Here is a 19,389-nt window from a genome sequence, read left to right as displayed (position 1 = left end):
CTTATATTTTATTTTGTTTAGTTTTTGGTAGATGCACATTTCACTATGTTGCCCAGACTAGCCTCAAACTCCTAAATTCAAACAATCCTCCCACCTTGGCCTTAGAAAGTACTGGGATTACAGGACTTCATGTTTTAAAAATTAGACATGTGGTGGCTTGGTACATGTAGCTCAGTGGCTAGGGCACTGGCAACATACACTGGGGCTGGCAGGTTCAAACCCAGCCCAGGGCCTGCTAAACAACAATGACAACTACAACAACAACAACAACAACAACAACAAAAATAGCCAGGCACTGTGGCTATTTGGGAGACTGAGGCAAAAGAATCGCTTAAACCCAGGAGTTGGAAGTTGCAGCTATTTGGGAGACTGAGGCAAAAGAATCGCTTAAACCCAGGAGTTGGAGGTTGCTGTGAGCTGTGATGCCACTGCACTCTACCAAGGGTGACATAGTGAGACTCTGTCTCAAGAAAAAAAAAAAAATTAGACATTTAGGCCAGGCATGGTGGCTCATGCCTATAATCCTAGCACTCTGGGAGGCTGAGGTAGGTGATCACTCAAGCTCATGAATTCGAGACCAGCCTGAGCAAGAGCAAGACCCCATCTCTAAAAAATAGCTGGATGTTGCGGTAAGCACCTGTAGTCTCAGCTGTTTAGGAGGCTGAGGCAAAAGGATCTCTTGAGCCTAAGAGTTTGAGATTGCTGTGAGCTGTGACGCCACAGCCCTCTTTTGGGGGCAAGAAAGTGAGACATTGTCTCTAAATAAATGAAAAAATAAATAATAAAAAATTAGGCATTTATTTCAACGAAGGCCTACTAGAAAGCAACTCAGAAAACATTGAAGAAAACAAGTTACTACATATAAACTATAAAATTCCAGTAGCAGATATATAGATAACAACAACAGCTAGCTTTTATACGGTGCTCCATGAAGTAAGTACTATTATTCTCATTTTACAGGTAAGGAAACATGAGGGTTAAATCACTTGTTCAAGATCACACAGCTGGCAGTGATAGAATAAGTAGCCCAACTGAGAATGAGGCTTTATTTTAGTTACTACATTCTTCTGCCTAAAGAGATTAAATTATTATATACTAAGATAATAAGATGATAAATATGGGATCACTTTGAGAATCCAAGTGCTATAAAGAGCTCAAAATTTTTAGAATTAAATATAGCAGCTGAATTTCTATGGCTATTTGAAATAGCATTAAAGGAAAAAATATCTAAGACAATTCTAGGAACTCTAATAGAAGTTTATTTGTGAAGCAAGCTAAAATTATTAAATGGCACAACGGGACTATCAATAAATTGATGAACTATTCCAAAACTTTAGAAAAATATAGAAAGTATCAAAAACTTAAAAACTGAATGTCAAACACATACTTGCAACCCTGGTTGCTCCCAAAATAATGGAACAGATCCTCGGATTTGTATGAAGGAAGAAACAGAGTCATCTAAGTACACGACCTACAAAGAAAAATAATAGGTAAATTATTTCCACAGAAAAAGTTATGTCTGTATTGAAAAAACCACATTTACTAAAATCTGTTCTATAATAGCTATATTTTATCTCTCATCCATAGCTGTCTTATTCAAAATATCCAAAATAGGTCACTACTGACCTTTTTCTACTGAGTAATATTAAACAAAGTAATAGCAAAAATATAAGCTTAAGAATCACAACTTTTAAAAGGGAACTTTTCTTAAATCTCAATATTTTACACACATACCTTTATATTTCATTTAATATTTTGTTCTTTAAAAAAAGAAAAAAATAAGTTTGTTCTAGGGAAACCTTTTTTAAGGTCAATAAGTTACCCAAGACATTCATTAAATAATATTATAGCTGTCAAAATGAGTTCTAAATCAAATAAAAGTCTGTTATTCGACAGGGTGTCCCAAAGGAAAAATTAACAAACTCACATTATATTTTACAGATTTTTAATATTTATATATCAACACGTAAAGAAATATTTTTTAAAATGTTGTGAAAATGTATAATGGATATTTTATAAATAAAGGCATATTCATCCACAACTTCCTATCTTCCCTGTGTATGTATGGTGACCTTTGGGACACGCTATAGTATTTTCTGTGCCTCTCCTGTAATAGACAAATTAAGCAAGATAAAATACTATATACCTGTTCTGTTTCTACAAAATTAGCAACATGACCATCATCATTTGTTCCCCGAACATTAAACCTGGTCCCAGCTCGTTCGCAGCTTAATCTTGAAATGAGGCAAGCCTTTGCCTGTTTGTGAGCAGCATAAATTGTTCTGATTTCTACTCCTCCACACATGAGGCGTAATAACCACTCGTCACAATTCACACCATAGTGCTTAAGATGCAAATGCAAAGACTGATTCCTAACAGAAAAAGAAACAACTGTATTAGCTTTTTGAGTACTAAATAACACAGTATAAATTTTATTTATTTATTTATTTTTTTGGAGACAAGGGTCTCATTCTGTCAACCTGGGTAGTTGCTGTGGTATCATAGCTCACAGCAACTCCAAACTCTTGGGCTCAAACAATCCTCTTGCCTCAGCCTCCTGAGTAGCTGAGACTACAGCTGTGCGCCACCATACTTGATTAGTTTTTCTTTTTCTTTCTTTCTTTTCTTTTTTTTTAGTAGAGATGGGGTCTCATTCTTGCTCAAGGTGGTCTTGAACTCAGGAGCACGAGCAATCCACCTGCCTTGGCCTCCCAGAGTGCTAGAATTATAGGCGTGAGTCACTGTATTCAGCCTGAAGTATAAATTTTAAAACAGTGCTCCTGGAACATTAATTTAATATTGTTAAATTAAAAGGCACCAAAAATAAATCAATTCATTCATATTTACCATGCTATGAATCAGAAGACTGGGCTATAAAATGAAATCCTTCGATATATTATCTATGGTCCATACAAAAGAAGCACCAGTGCCTCAGTTCTGTTATGTCTTTATATATAATGTATCTATAACCTAACTTGTTACAAAAAGTACTACCTATACACCTCCCCACCCCACTTTATAAAGCTCTATTTTTAAGGCTTGATTTTTATAAAGCTCTATTTAAATTTATTTTGTTTGTAATTTGAGACAGAGTCTTGCTCTGTCACCCACTCTAGAGTGCCATCACAACAACCTCAAACTCCTGGGTTCAAGCAATCCTCTTGCCTCAACATGAGGCATGACACCCAACTAATTTTTCTATATTTATTAGAAACGGGTTCTTGATGTTGCTCAAGCTGGTCTGTAACTCCAAGCTCAAGGGATTCTCCCACCTCAGCCTCCCAAAGTGCTAGGATTTACAGACATGAGTCACCATGCCTGGACAATTTCAATTAATTTAAATAGCCAGAGATGGCTAATGGCTATAGTGTTAGTGTAGAGCTAGAGTTCGTTCCAAATACTTTTAACATTGTAGGTAACAAATAGGGCCTGGTTTCCAAACTTTTTGAGAAAAAAAAAGTTTTATTCAAACAAACACACAGAAACCCAATGTTTAAGATATAGCTAAAAGCAGAAGCCCTATGGCTAAAGTGGGGTCCCCCCACTTCTCACCCCATCACTCTGCACCCTGTAGGGGCCTCTGTTAGAACTGTAGTCCTCCAGAGAACACACTGAAGCTTCTAACCAACCTACCACTAAGCAAAATAGACTGTTGAGGACAAAAACTCTAGTAAGTCAAAAGTAGATTTTCCATATTATTAAAGCTTGGTTCTCTGAATTTTAAGTAGAACTCCTAAGTGCTCTGTACTACCTTCTCAACTTAAACAACTGGATTTTCTTGAAGACTAAAGTTCCAGCTGAGACCCCAGGGTGACAGGGTGAGAAGGCCAGCATGGCAGGGCTGCAACTTCCACCCTTGCTTTAGCTATATGGACTCTGCTTTTATCTGTAGCAACTCCCTGCCCATCCCTCAGGTTGAAGGCTGCAGTAGAGACAAAATAGGTAGTGGTCAAGTGCATTTCTGGGTCAGTATGACTTCAACCCCTCTTATCCATCAAAGAAGGCATATAGGAATGTAAATGAGCGGCTGAGATAACATTAAATCTGATGACTATTACTTATTTTAAAAATACTCAAACTTTCACATTTGACTATTTCCTACATTGATCTGAAAAAAAGTTCACATTCATTGTGACTTATGGCCAGACACCATAGCTGAGACCCATGTCACGGTGACAGTATACAAGATTTATTTTTCTTACATTTAAATAGACCTCAAATCCTATGCATTTTTTTCAGGCAGAGTTTCTCCCTCTGCTGTCAGTTTTCATGATGTGTTTTATGACAGGTAATTTGCCACTCTTTGACCATAAAAATTACTTGGCTGTATCCTGAAAAATACTTCTACTCGTTGCAATGGTATACACAATGAATTCTAAATTTTCATTTTTCTATGCAAAGTGAAGCTGAAGAATGCAAATCCTGGATGGGTACAATAGCTCATGTCTGTTTAATCCCAGCACTTTGGGAAGCCTAGGTGGGAGGATCACTTAAAGCCAGGAGTTTGAGACCAGCCAGGGCAACAAAGCAAGACCTCGTCTTTAAAATAGTCCTAGTTACTCAGGAGGCTCAGCCAGGAGAAATGGTTTAGCCTAAGAGTTTGAAGTTACAGTGAACTAAGATTGCACCACTACACTCTAGCCCAGGCAAGAGTGGGATGCGTTAGCTCCAAAAAAAAAAAAGAAAGAAAAGGGCGGCTCATGTGGCTCAGAGGGGTAGGGCGCTGGCCCCATATGCTGGAGATGGAGGGTTCAAACCCAGCCCGGGCCAAAAACTGCAAATAAAAAAAAAAAAAAGAAAGAAAAGAAAAGGAAGAGAACAGGAAAGAAAGCCAATTCTTAGCAAAAGAACAAAATTCATCTTTGGTGTTTTAGCCATCCCCTTGTTCAACCTGTCTCCTACTGGACAAACCCCCTTAGGCTTTATTTAAATTTGACTCTATCATCACTTTTAATTGAGTGAAAAAATAAATTACTTCTACTGATTAAACTTAGCCAATGTATCTGCACTTGATTAGACTTCTAAGTGTTGCAAAAAAAGGTTTTATCTCTCAATATAAGAAATTTGGAGGGCAGTGCCTGTGGCTCAAGGAGTAGAGCGCCAGCCCCATGTACCGGAGGTGGTGGGTTCGAACCCGGCCCCAGCCAAAAACTGCAACCACCCCCCCGCCCAAACCAAAAAACAAAAACTAATATTGACATTTATGGTGGTGCCTGTGGCTCAAGGGGGTAGGGCGCCAGCTCCATATGCTGGAGGTGGCGGGTTCAAGCTCAGCCCCGGCCAAAAACTGCAAAAAAAAAAAAAAAAAAAAGAAATTTGGGGTAGGAATGAGAAAACAAAAAGATGAGAACAACCCTAAGCACAGCTACATGTTTACCTTTTCCAAGGGATTTAACATCTTTCACTAAAAAAAGTAGTGTTGACAGTTTTAACTTTCAGAGGCCTATTCTGAATGCTAGACAAAAGTCACTGGCTTCTCTGAGCAGACAGGACCTTATGTCCATTCACTGCCTATTAACTCCTCCATCCCCCACCCCAAACTCAAGTATCTAACATACAGGGCTCTAAACTTTTTACACTCTTCCCCCTCTCCTCCACCATGACACTACTCTGGATCGAAACACTGCCACATGAGCTAGAAGGTGACAAAGTTGTTGCTCTAAAATTAGTTTACTATCCTAAGGTTGACCCTAAGCCCTCTGACAGCTAGGGAAATGGGTCACACCTGAATATGCTACTCAAGACCCATGTAAGTGATAGTGTGAAAGTATGACAGAGAAAATAACATGGGGTGGGCATAGAGAGGGGAAATGAATGATACCTTGAATCTGAACAGGTGGGCAAAGAGTCCTAAACTTTGGTCTTATAACATATTTGAATATACTGAAACATAATTTGCATATGACAGTAAGGAAAAAAGTCAACATCAAAGCTGGCTGTAGACAACAGAACCACTATATTAGAAATGCAGTCTACTACAATAAAGCAATACCAATTATAGTCCCATGTGTTCTGCTCACCATTCACGTCTACTTACAATACAGCACAATTATGCGTAATTATGAAATATATCACAGCTACCTACGTAAGTTCTATCTTATTATAGTACTAGTCTTTGTCCCAGTATACTACTACTTCACAGTCTGCTACTCTGGAATCAGGATCACCTACTTATACTCTTAAAATTAAAAATGAGACCGTTGGCTTAGGCAGGGAATACTGCCAGAGATAACATCACAAAACTAAATATAGGAAATATGAACAACACAGTTTTGTTACAACTGAATTCATCCCTATATTAAAAACAAATATTTTATTTATTTTTTTGGAGACGGTCTCACTTTGTTCCCCCTGGTAAAGTGTGGTGTCACAGCTCACAGCAACGTCAGACTCTTGGGCTCAAGTGATTCTCTTGCCTCAGCCTCCCGAGTAGCTGGGACCACAGGGGCCCCCCATAACACCCAGCTACTTTTTAGAGATGGGGTCTCATTCTTGCTCAAGGCTGGCCTCAAACATGTGAACTCAGGCAATCTACCCGCCTCGGCCTCCCAGAGTGCTAGGATTACATGCCACCACACCTGGCAAAAACAAATATTTTAAATATACAGTAGAACCTCTATAGTTGATCACATCCCTACACTGCTCACCTCTTTAAGTTGATCTAATTTTCATAGACCAGACATGCACCACATGTACATATCAGTACAGTAGGCCTAGTTCCTTATAATGACCACCTCTATATGTTGACCAGTTTGTTACAGTCCCTTGGGTGGTCAACTTATAGAGGTTCTACTATATTTCTGAAATGAAAGATTGGTCTAGATCAGGAGTAGTAAATGGGTTTCACGTCACATTCCAACTTCAACAAACTGACTGTGGCTACCTGCCATACTCGGCTGAGGATTCTGGACCAGAAAAGAGAGGTATGTGCAATCAGCAAAAATGTTACCTCTAGAAATAACAACTGTTGAACATCTTATGTCCCAAATCAGCAAGCTATTAAACAGCACAATTAAAAACGGGAAAAAAAAACAAACATGAACTCACCAGAAAAATCTATTATCAGTTGTCTGTTCTTGCATACTACGATGTGCATTAAGACTCAGATCTAAACTGATGCCAGAAGCAGACCATGCAAAATAAAAGTTTCCTGAATTCAAAACTTTTCGTACTTCTGAAATGCGATCTTCATCTGAAGAATCAATTCGGAGTGATATAAACTCAGTGGAAGTAACACGGAACACTTCAGATTCTTGAATTTTTCCAACAGACATACATCCCGTGACAAGGACCAGATAATGTAACATAGTATCACCTATAAAAACCAAAGATGTTATTGCGTGAAAAAATCCCAACATTTTTCAAACTATTTAATTTCTTCTTTTTTCTTATACCTCTATGTTTTAAATCTGACATTGTGATTATTTTAAAGCTATCACGGACATGTTTAAACTCACAACTAAATCTGTTTTAGTTGAAAAAAAATCCTTCTTTAAATATCTTAAGTTTAATAAAGCATTTAAACATTAACGGGGTAATCTTACACTTATGAAATTGTTCTTCTACTTAATCTGAAGCTATAAAAAAATTATCAAATGAAAAAATGTGTTACATTCTCTTTCTCCTTATAGGGAAATTCAGATTAGATAATGAATGTGAAAGTGCTTTGTATAAATGAAAAAATGGTATACAAATGTGACCTGATAATGTTGATAATATATGGACAAAAGTCCTTAGTAACAATTTATAAAGCAATTTGGTTTGCAAAACTTTCATAGAGTTTTTTTCTTCTAATTGTGATTAAAAAATCCTATGAAGGGGCGGCACCTGTGGCTCAGTGAGTAGGGTGCCGGCCCCATATGCCGAGGGTGGCGGGTTCAAACCCAGCCCCGGCCAAACTGCAACAAAAAAATAGCCGGGCGTTGTGGCAGGCGCCTGTAGTCCCAGCTGCTCGGGAGGCTGAGGCAAGAGAATCGCGTAAGCCCAAGAGTTAGAGGTTGCTGTGAGCCATGTGACGCCACGGCACTCTACCCGAGGGCGGTACAGTGAGACTCTGTCTCTACAAAAAAAAAAAAAAAAAAAAATCCTATGAAATCAGTAAGAACTTGAAATTCAGCAGATGTACTTTGAGCCTGGGCTTTGACATAGACAAAAGTGGCCCTGAATCTTGGCCCCCCTATTTATTATCTGCATCAACTTCAGCATGTAGCATAACCAACCTGGGATATTATCCTTTCTGAAAAGGAATTAAAACAAATACCTCACTAGGTATCTCCAGAATCACCTAAGATTAATTAGTAAAGCATCTAGGCATGGTGTTTTACATGTGACAGATTTGTAACAAATGACAAATTTTCATTTTATACACCAATGCTATTCAAAGCATGGTCCATGAACTGTTATCAGCTCACAACAAGAAAAGGTGGTATACCAGAATGCAAATCAATTACATCACTAAATTTACCTTTTAGTTCAGCTAACCTTTTTTCTCATGGTAAGACTTTATCAGTGAGGGAAGCCATATGTTGATATGCATGATGGTGCAAGTTCCTTATATCATCACAGACCAATAACAAAATAATTCACCGACTGTACCAGTCTTTGGGCCACACTTTGAGTCACACCATTACAGGTAAACTGGTCATCACAAAGGCAACTCTGAAGCCCATGGTGACATTAAGTGGCAGAGACAGGCTTGAGTTGAGACCTTTTAAATCCAAAACAGATTTCTCTTTCACTGTAAACCCAGAAAATCAGTGTTTCTCATAAGACACCTTTCCCTAAATGTATTGAAGGAAAGACAAAGAGCAATGCTCTGATTTTCCTTGACACCCATCTCCTAAAGTGTTCAAACCAAAGACTATCTCTGGAAGTTAAAAATCATAAGAGCCTGAGCATGCAGCATGACTTTTGGTGCAATAACCATTATGACAAAATGAGCTAAATTGAGGTTTAAAATATGTTACCACATTAATAGCTTAAATATGGAGTTTGAAGTAATATATGGGTAGAATTATAAAAATAGAATATAAAAAAGGATCAATTATATTCAATAATAAACTTACCAAGATTTAAACGTAAAACACCTAGTAGTCCATATGCATCCAGTACCTTGGAGTATGTACCCTTGATTGCCTCTTTTTCTGCAGATGCTATAAAAAAAGTTTTAGGTTAAGAAAAATAACCTGAAATATCAGATTCTATTTAGCTACAAAGACAGAGTTTCAACCAAAAATATCTAAATCTGATGTTTTTAAAACCCTCTGTTATTAACATAAATGTATTGCATAAAGTATTTTCTCAAATTAGCAACTCCTCTTCCCAAAGAGTTAACACATTATTCCAGAACCATCCATCAATGAACCCATCTTCTCCCACTGATGTGAAATTTATCTTATTCATCCTTTTATCCCTGACACTTAGGATAGTGTTAGAAAACCAACAAAAAATTAAATAATGAAAGCTAATGGCAATTCTTGACTACACAGTTCAGCATAGGATGGGCAAGTTTGAATCTGAAAGGACAAAAGTCTAGGCTTTGCCTTAATTTATTTCTTCTGTTACAATGTTGATGTTGTCTTGCTAATGAATATAACCCACAGAATATTTTCACCAGGGCAGGCTGCTGTGGTTGTTCTATTGAGAAGAAAAACAATAAGCAAATCCTGAAACTTTAAAGGAAAAATTTGTCATCCTAGTATTTAGCAAACACACATTAAAAATTTGACAAAGGCAATTCTTTGCACTCTCAAATGACCCTGAAAAAAAGAATTTAACAAAGGACCAAAGAAATTACAGCAGCTAATATTTCAAAAGACAATTATAAATAAATACATTTTAGTCTATGATTCAGAAAGGGGTGATCTCCTTTCTCCTCCCTTCCTTTCCTCTTCCAGGTTTCTTTTCCATTCCCCACCTCACTTGTGCACTCCCTACCCCACAGCCAACTCACCTCTTGGCTGACTAGTCCACTTCACATTTACCTCTCTTTCTTACCTCTTGCACTTATCCCTTTCCTTCACCTCATTTATATACAACATAAGACATTTGGGCAACACTTGTGTGTTCCATGTTAGAAAGTCATTAAAAGATCCTTACAACCTTCTCTTTTCCTGTCCATCTTTATAACCAGTAAAAGGGTTCTTCTCAGCCTATTGCTTTGCCAAATACTCCTTTGTACTTTATACTAGAGATCTTTTCTTTTGCCTGGAAGCTCTTCTCCAGGGTTCTAGAGAACATCTCACTCTTCCTGTTTGCTTCGATTCTTTACAGACCATTTACTCTAAACCTTCTTCCTAGTGATCTCACTTCTGCCTTGCACTGAGTGGTGCTCTGCTAGCTGGCAGCACAGGCTAAGACTAACTGACTCCCATCATCACTAATATAGTAACATAGAAATTACTGTTATAGATATATCAGGTTCAGCAGCAATCGTCATTCGAGTTCAAATAGCAGCAGCTAGTAAGATGTAAAAAGTATATGCTTAATGTACAAACATGGCATTCTATAATTTAAAGTATCATGCAACAAAATTGTTCTTTTATGATAATGCATACCTTCCCATTAATTGCACTCCAAATACATATCATATCTCTCAGGACCAATGAAGGTCCATCTATGATGTCAACCTAAATCAAATACACAAAAAAATTCCTTGCAGTATTTATACCTTTGTATTATATTTGGAACTCAGGGAACAGAATCACATACACCTTAAAGTGTAAATGCTCAGATTAAAAAGTATGCTAAAGGTGGCCAGTCGAGGTGGCGCACACCTCTAATCCTAGCACTCTGGGAGGCAGAGGCAGGTGGACTGCTTGAGCTCAAGAAATTCAAGAACAGCCTGAGCAAGAGCAAGACCCCATTTCTACTAAAAATAGAAAAATTATCCAGGTGTATGGTACATGCCTGTAATCCCAGCTATTTAGGAGGCTGAGGCAAGAGGATTGATTGCTTGAGCCTAAGAGTTTGAGGTTGTAGTAGGCTATGACGCCACGGCATGCTACCCAGGGTACAGATTGAGACTCTGCCTCAAAAAAAAAAAAAAAAAAAAAACGTATGTTATAGGAAAAAAAATAATTAATTCAAAGAAAAGATGACATGTCATTTGTGATTTTCCCTACCAATTTTTTTATTCCCTTCGAAATATTAGAAAAATAGTTAATATTTCAGCTGAGGAATTTGTACATTGCTTCAGTGATGATTATTAAGAGTAACTAAAACTGGGCTGTCTTCATGCATTATTTAATTTTCACAACAACCCTATGAGCAAATAATACTACTACTTCCTTTTGACATACAGACAACAGGCTTAGAAAGGCTGTCAGACAATGCAGCTTCACGAGGGAAGGCCCTCTGCCTACTTCACTGCCCTATCCCTAGAAACCTAATCAGTGTCTGGCACTCAGTAGGGGGTTCATAATTGTATGTTCAATGAATTAGTGAACTAAATTTAGGAGCCATATGCACTTTTATTCTATTTGTACACATATGCTTCTGAGGTCAAAGCTGTGTGCAGAGATATCCAGTGCAGGCTATCAGTGCCCAGGATGGTCCATGCATGGAGGTGAAGCCAGAAGCAGGGAAAGAAGGCATCCCCCTGGGGAAGGGGCAGCCTGGCATGAGGTGATGAGGTCCAAGGAGGTGAGGAGGAGGGTGTCCACCCGGGGATGTGGGGATGGCCCGGCATGGTATGTCAGAGCTTGAGAGGGATGGGAAGAGCAGGGTGTTAAGAGCCCCAGTGGGGTGAGGAGGACACCCAATGTGGTAGAGGCTACAGTGGCAACAGGAGAGTGGTTATGCAGGAGAATGGTCAAAGATAATGAGAGTCAGGTTTCGGACTGTCAGAGAGGACACAAATAGAAAGAGAAAACTAGAATAAATGGTGTTGATTGAATTGAGTTACCAGTGTTTTCTAGATAGAAGACAACACAGCTATAAGTGGGTATAAGAATTTATGTCACAAACACACATATTTACATAATTCCTTAGCTCTATCCATTGACAGGACCTGGGATCTGCAATATTTCGATAGCAATAAGCATAACTAGCCACTCATACCTTGGTTTCTAAATACCATTCCCTACTAAAAAGAACTAGGATTCTAAGGAGAAATGGCTGATTCCAGGGAAAAAGCAGGGAGCCCAAAATATATTCTTACACCAGAATATGTTCACAGAATAATGGAGACGTCACTAATGCAAGAACCAGCTTGAAGGGATTCTACTGGAAAACTCGAGGCAATGTGAGCATGAAGTGAAAATACCAAGAGTAATAGATTATAACCCACTGAATAAGCCCATGAATTTGAAGTCTGATGAGGAACAGGATATATACATAGTCTGAAAGCATCTTCTTTCAAAAGGAAGGAAAATGTCTGCCAGATTATAACCTTAATCAAGTAATCAAAGTGAACACCAACAGTAATAGAACAAGACAAAATTGTGTGCCAGCTGACAAGATACGATGAAAAGAACACAACAACACTTCTGCAACATTTCTGCTGATGACCAGCAGCAATGAGGAACCCTAAGACAAACCTAGAGAGAGGGCTGTTCTACAAAAATAACTAGCCTTCATTTCCAAAATTTTTAAGTTCATAAATGTCAAACACTGAGCAATTTTTCCATTTAAGGAGACTAAAGAGAAAAGTCAACTAAATAAAATGTACAAATCTGGATGGGATCTTTTTGCTATAAAAGACATTATTGGAATTATTGGTGAAACTTGAATGGAGTCTGACAATTACACAGCTGTAATGTATCAGTGTTAGTTATATAATAACTATATCATAGTTATCCAGAAGAAGGTCTTTGTAGGAAATAAAGTATTTGGGGGTGACTTCTTACTCTGAAAAAGTTCAGACAAAAAAAGTTTCTTGAACTGAACTTTTAACTTTTCTGTATGTTTTAAATTGTTCAAAATAATTTTTTTAAATGTAGCCAGCAAAAATAAATCTTTAAATACATACACTTATTCCTAAACTAAGAAGCTTTTACCTCTACACAACGTTAATAAGATAAACTCTTTTATTTTTTTTTTTGAGACAGAGTTTCACTTGTCATCCTCCATACAGTACCGTGGCGTCACGGCTCACAGCAATCTCAAACTCTTAGGCTCAAGTGATTCTCTTGTCTCAGTCTCCCAAGTAGCTAGGACTACAGGCACCCACCACAATGCCCAACCATCCCTCCTGATCTTTTTAATGGAGAAAAAAATTCCCTCATTTTATGAAATTCTATAAAATACACAAAAATACATGACATACAAGGGATGAATCTAAGTTACTGTCCACCTTCTCTGGCAATTTAATTCTAGAAAATACTTTGAGAATCTTCCACTATAAGGAAATGATTTAAAGTAAAAGAGCCTATACTACATTATGTAAGATAGTATGTGTAATCTTTAGATAAAATACAGCACCTATAAATATTTATTCAATCCATCTCCACCTTTCTTCTGTCCATAATACTCCCCCCTTGCATTCCATGCCTCAGCCAAAAGACTAATTTTGTTGCCCTTTCCATATGTTCCACATTATCTTCTTTCTCTTCCTTTGTTCACAGTGTTGTTTCCATTTGGAATAACCTTAGTCATTTGTGGATTTCCAAATATTACCTACCCTTCAGTCCCTAACTAAAATATCACTTCCCTGGCTGGGCTTGGTAGCTCATTTCTGTAATCCTAGCACTCTGAGAGGCCAAGGTAGGTAGATTGCCTGACCTCACAGGTTTGAGACCAGCCTGAGCCAGATCAAGATCCCATCTCTAAAAATAGCCAGGTGCTGTAGTGGGCGCCTGTAGTCCCAGCTACTTGAGAGGCTGAGGCAAGAGAATTGCTTGAGCCCAAGAGTTTGAGGTTGCTGTAAGCTGTGATGTCAAGGCACTGTACCAAGGGTGACAAACTGAGACTCTATCTCAAAAATAAAATAAAATAAAATATCTTTTAGAAATATATGTTGAAGTATTAATGGATGAAATTAAATGATGTCTAGGATTTACTTCAAAATAAAGTCTGGGGAGGGACAGATAAAGGGATACAGATAAAGAAAAGTGTCTGGGCAGCGCCTGTGGCTCAAGGAGTAGGGCGCCAGTCCCATATGCCGGAGGTGGCGGGTTCAAACTCAGCCCTGGCCAAAAATCACAAAAAAAAAAAAAAAAAAAGAAAAGTGTCCATGAGTTGATAACTACCAAGCCTGAGCAGTAGAAACCCAGGAGTCAAATAAAAGGTTAAAAAGTGTTTATCTCACAACATTCTTTGGCATACTGTATAAATTCAGAAAAGAGAGAAGCAAAGATAAGTCTTGCTAGTTAGTGTGAGAGCCAGAATCTACTGAAATTCTAAGTGATCAGAGAAGTACTTTCTCCAATTACCCTAGACCATGGGTTTATTAGCCTTGGTTTTTTGGACCTTTATGAACTTGAAAGGAGCAATAAGACATTTACAGTTGACCAGCCTGAGTAAAAAGCAAGACCCTTTCTAATAAAAGAGAAAAACTGAGGGAAGGAGACTGCTTGAGCCCAAGAGGTGGAAGTTGCTGTGAGCTACGATGTCAGAGCACTCTATCCCCGGTGACAGCTTGAGACTCTGTCTAAAAAAAAAAACTTTTTAGTGTTCCCATAACCTGCTTTCCCCAAGGCTATCAAATAGTCATCAAATAATAAATATATAATAAACTGGAAAAGGAGACTTGGCAATTCTAGAATGGAGGCTCAGGAAGGGTAAACATTCCTATAATTTGTCATAAATGTTTTCCTTACATTCATCCTAAATAACACAGCTTTAACATTCTACTCTGCTGGAACTGGTTAAAGCTATCCTTAGAAAATAATAAGCTCTCCTTTGCTCATCATCACAGAAGAGGTTAAGAAATATTTAAAACTACATAAAGCCATGAGGTGGTAATATTCTACAAGTTAATTGTGATAACTTAGCATTTTAGCTATGTTCATGTTTTTCAAAGTTCTTTTACCTGAACTTCATGAACTAAAAGCAGGCCCAAACTACAAATTTTCCCATTTAAGCTACTGGAAAGTATCAAAAATAGAAAGTGTATTGATTTTCCTTTTCCAATTGTTGCCTCTGGGGGACGGGGTGACTTAATTGCTGGTATTTCTCCACAGCTAAGACTTCAACCCAGAGTAACTGATTCACGAGGGTAGGACAGAGACCAGCTCAAAACAAGACAGAGCCACTCAGCCCCACCACACCAAGCAGGTCCCCAGTTTCTCAGGCCGTAGCACTGTACAGGTTCTTGACAAAGCTCCAGGGAAAAAGGTACAGACACCAGTCCCAGCTTCTGAGCAAAGGGCTAGTAAATCACTACTCCTGGAGCCCTGAACCCAACTTCTCTTTATCTGCTAATCTGGTCAAATGGTGTAAAATAATCATGGGGCGCAATCAGCGGAAAAACTCTGGTAACATGAATAACCACAATTCATGTTAACATGAATAGTAACATAGATCAACCCCCTCCAAGGAAAAATATAGCAGATGCAACAAAAGATCCCATTCATAAACAGATGGCTTAGATGTCAGAACTCGAACTCAGAATTTGGATTGCAAACAAGATTAATAGAATAGAGAAAAAGTTGGAATTAGAAATTCAAGGAGCAATTCAAAAGTTGTCTCAAGAATTCAACGAATTTAAAGACAAAATCATCAAAGATTTTGACACATTGAGGCAAAAATCTGCAGCCCTCAAAGATCTGAAAAATATAGTAGAATCCCTCAGTAACAGAGTGGAACAAGAAGAAGAAAGGATTTCTGACATTGAAGACAAAGCTTTTGAACGCTCCCAAACTCTCAAAGAGGAAGAGAAATGGAGAGCAAAAACAGATCATTCTCTCAGAGAGCTCTAGGATAATTCAAAGAAAGCTAATATTTGCCTCATAGGAATCCCTGAAAGCAATGAAATGGCTTCGCAAGGCACAGAGGCCCTTCTCCATGAAATTATGAAAGAGAATTTTCCAGACATGCCAAGAGATTCTGAAATTCAGATAGCTGACAGTTTCAGAACCCCGGCATGACTCAACCCGAATAAGACATCCCCCAGGCACATTATAATTAACTTCATTAAAGTTAATATGAAGGAGAAAATTCTGAAAGAAGCCAGATGTAAAAAAACCATAACCAACCAAGGGAAGAATATTAGAATGACTGCAGATCTCTCTGCTGAAATCTTTCAAGCCAGAAGAGGGTGGTCATCGACTTTTAATCTCCTAAAGCAAAATTAACTTTCAATCCGGGATCCTGTATCCAGCTAAACTGAGTTTCATTTATGATGGAAAAATTAAATACTTTAATGACATTCACATGTTGAAGAAATATGCCATAACTAAACCAGCTCTTTAGGATATTCTCAGACCTATCCTCCATAATGACCAGCCCAACCCTCTACCACAAAAGTAAACTCACTCAGAAACTTTTGATCAAACTCCAACTTCCACAGGGGCGAAAAGATTAAAAATGTCCACTGGACTTTTGAAAAACTTGATAACCAAAATTTTACCAGGCTTATTAATATTCTCCATTAATGTGAATGGCTTAAACTGTCCTCTAAAGAGGCACAGGTTGGCTGACTGGATACAAAAAGGCAGGCCAGATATCTGCTGTAGACAAGAATCTTTACCTTACCTTAAAAGATAAATATAGACTTAGGGTGAAAGGATGGTCCTTTATATTTCAGGCAAATGGAAATCAGAAAAAAGCAGGTTGCAATTCTATTTGCAGACACAATAGGCTTTAAACCAACAAAAGTAAGGAACGATAAGAATGGTCACTTCATATTTGTTAAGGGTAATACTCAATATGATGAAATTCCAATTATTAATATTTATGCACCCAACCAGAATGTGCCTCAATTTATAAGAGAAACTCTTACAGACACGAGCAACTTGATTTCCTCCAGCTCCATAACAGTCAGAGATTTTAACACTCCTTTGGCAGTGTTGGATAGATCCTCCAATAAGAAGCTGAGCAAAGAAATTTTAGATTTAAACCTAACCATCCAAGATTTGGATTTAGCAGACATCTACAGAACATTTCATTCCAACAAAACTGAATGCACATTCTTCTCATCAGCCCATGGAACATACTCCAAAATCAATCACATCTTAGGTCACAAGTCTAACCTCAGTAAATTTAAAGGAATAGAAATTATTCCTTCCCTCTTCTAAGACCACCAAGGAATAAAAGTTGAACTCATGAACAACAGGAATCTGCATACTCATACAAAAACATGGAAGTTAAATAACCTTATACTGAAGGATAGCTGGGTCATAGACGAGATTAAGAAGGAAATTACCCAATTTTTGGAACAAAACAACAATGAAGACATGTTACCAGAACCTCTGGGACACCGCAAAGGCAGTCCTAAGACGGAAATTTATAGCACTGCAAGCCTTCCTCAAGAGAATGGAAAGAGAGGAAGTTGGCAACTTAATGGGACATCTCAAGCAACTGGAAAAGGAAGAACATTCCAACCCCAAACCCAATAGAAGAAAAGAAATAACCGAAATTAGAGCAGAATTAAATGAAATTGAAAACAAAAGGATTATACAAAAGATCAATAAATCAAAAAGTTGGTTTTTTGAAAAGATCAATAAAATAGAGAAACCTTTGACTAACCTAACCAGGAAAAAAAAGAGTAAAATCTCTAATTTCATCAATCAGAAATGACAAAGACGAAATAACAACAGACTCCTCAGAAATTCAAAAAATCTTTAATGAATAGTACAAGAAACTTTATTCTCAGAAATATGAAAATCTGAAGGAAACTGACCAATACTTGGAAGCACCTCACCTTCCAAGACAGCCAGAATCAAGTGGAAATGTTGAACAGGCCTATATCAAGTTCTGAAACAGCATCAACCATACAAAATCTCCGTAAAAAGAAAAGCCCAGGACCAGATGGCTTCACGTCAGAATTCTACCAAACCTTTAAAGAGGAACTAGTATCTATATTACTCAACCTTTTCCAAAATACAGAAAAAGAAGGAATACTACCCAACACGTTCTATGAAGCAAACATCACCCTGATCCCCAAACCAGGAAAAGACCCAACAAGAAAAGAAAATTATAGACCTGTATCACTAATGAATACCATTATTTGGTCTTTGACAAGCCAATTAAAAACATTCAGTGGGGAAAAGATTCCCTATTTAACAAATGGTGCTGGGTGAACTGGCTGGCGACATGTAGAAGACTGAAACTGGACCCACACCTTTCACCATTAACTAAGATAGACTCTCACTGGATTAAGGATTTAAACTTAAGACATGAAACTATAAAAATACTAGAAGACAGTGCAGGGAAAACTCTTGAAGAAATCGGCCTGGGCAAATATTTTAAGAGGAGGACCCGCTGCGCAATTGAAGCAGCATCAAAAATATACTACTGGGACCTGATCAAACTAAAAAGCTTCTGCACAGTCAAGAACACAGTAAGTAAAGCAAGCAGACAGCCCTCAGAATGGGAGAAGATATTTGCCGGTTATGTCTCTGACAAAGGTTTAATAAGCAGAATCTACAGAGAACTCAAATGTATAAGCAAGAAAAGAACAAGAGATCCCATCTCAGGCTGGGCAAGGGACTTGAAGAGAAACTTCTCTGAAGAAGACAGGCACACGGTGTACAGACGTATGAAAAAATGCTCATCATCCTTAATCATCAGAGAAATGCAAATAAAAACTACTTTGAGATATCATCTAACTCCGGTAAGATTAGCACATATCACAAAATCCCAAGACCAGAGATGTTGGCATGGATGTGGAGAAAAGAGAACACTTCTACACTGCTGGTGGGAATGTAAATTAATACGTTCCTTTCGGAAAGATGTTTAGAGAACACTTAGAGATCTAAAAATAGACCTGCCATTCAATCCTACAATTCCTCTACTAGGTATATAGCCAGAAAACCAAAAATCACATTATAAAAAAGATGTTTGTACCAGAATGTTTATTGCAGCCCAATTCATAATTGCTAAGTCATGGGACAAGCCCAAGTGCCCATGGCTCCATGAATGGATTAATAAATTGTGGTATATGTACACAATGGAATATTATGCAGCCTTAAAGAAAGAGACTTTACCTCTTTCATGTTTACGTGGATGGAGCTGGAACATATTTTTCTTAGTTTAGTATCTGAAGAATGGAAGAAAAAGTATCCAATGTACTCAGCCCTACTATGAAACTAATGTATAGCTTTCATATGAAAGCTATAACCCAATTATAGCACAAGAATATGGGGAAGGGGGGAGAGGGGAGGCTGGAGGATGGGCGGAGGGAGGGTAATTGGTGGGACCACACCTATGGTGCATCTTACAAGGGTACATGTGAAGCTTACTAAATATAGAATGTAAAGGTCTCAATATAATAACTATGAAAATGCC

The 19,389-nt window shown here is 37.9% G+C and overlaps 1 protein-coding gene across 13 annotated transcripts in view; it reads right to left on the bottom strand.

The window, feature by feature from the left end:
* SYNJ1 (synaptojanin 1) overlaps positions 1-19,389 on the bottom strand; it is a 92,745-nt gene that overhangs the window by 59,220 nt on the left and 14,136 nt on the right. For all 13 annotated transcript variants that reach the window (XM_053564836.1, XM_053564837.1, XM_053564841.1 and 10 more), the window contains exons 3-6: positions 9,066-9,152; positions 7,048-7,315; positions 2,147-2,372; positions 1,388-1,471 (exon numbers count right to left, since the gene is read on the bottom strand). In XM_053564836.1, coding sequence (XP_053420811.1) covers positions 1,388-1,471; positions 2,147-2,372; positions 7,048-7,315; positions 9,066-9,152 — 665 coding nt within the window. The remainder of the gene's footprint in view (positions 1-1,387; positions 1,472-2,146; positions 2,373-7,047; positions 7,316-9,065; positions 9,153-19,389) is intronic.

This window comes from Nycticebus coucang, chromosome 16 (genome assembly GCF_027406575.1).
Source record: "Nycticebus coucang isolate mNycCou1 chromosome 16, mNycCou1.pri, whole genome shotgun sequence".
Lineage (NCBI taxonomy): Eukaryota > Metazoa > Chordata > Mammalia > Primates > Lorisidae > Nycticebus > Nycticebus coucang.
Note: the sequence above shows the minus strand (reverse complement) of the source record. Positions and strands in the feature narration are given on the sequence as shown.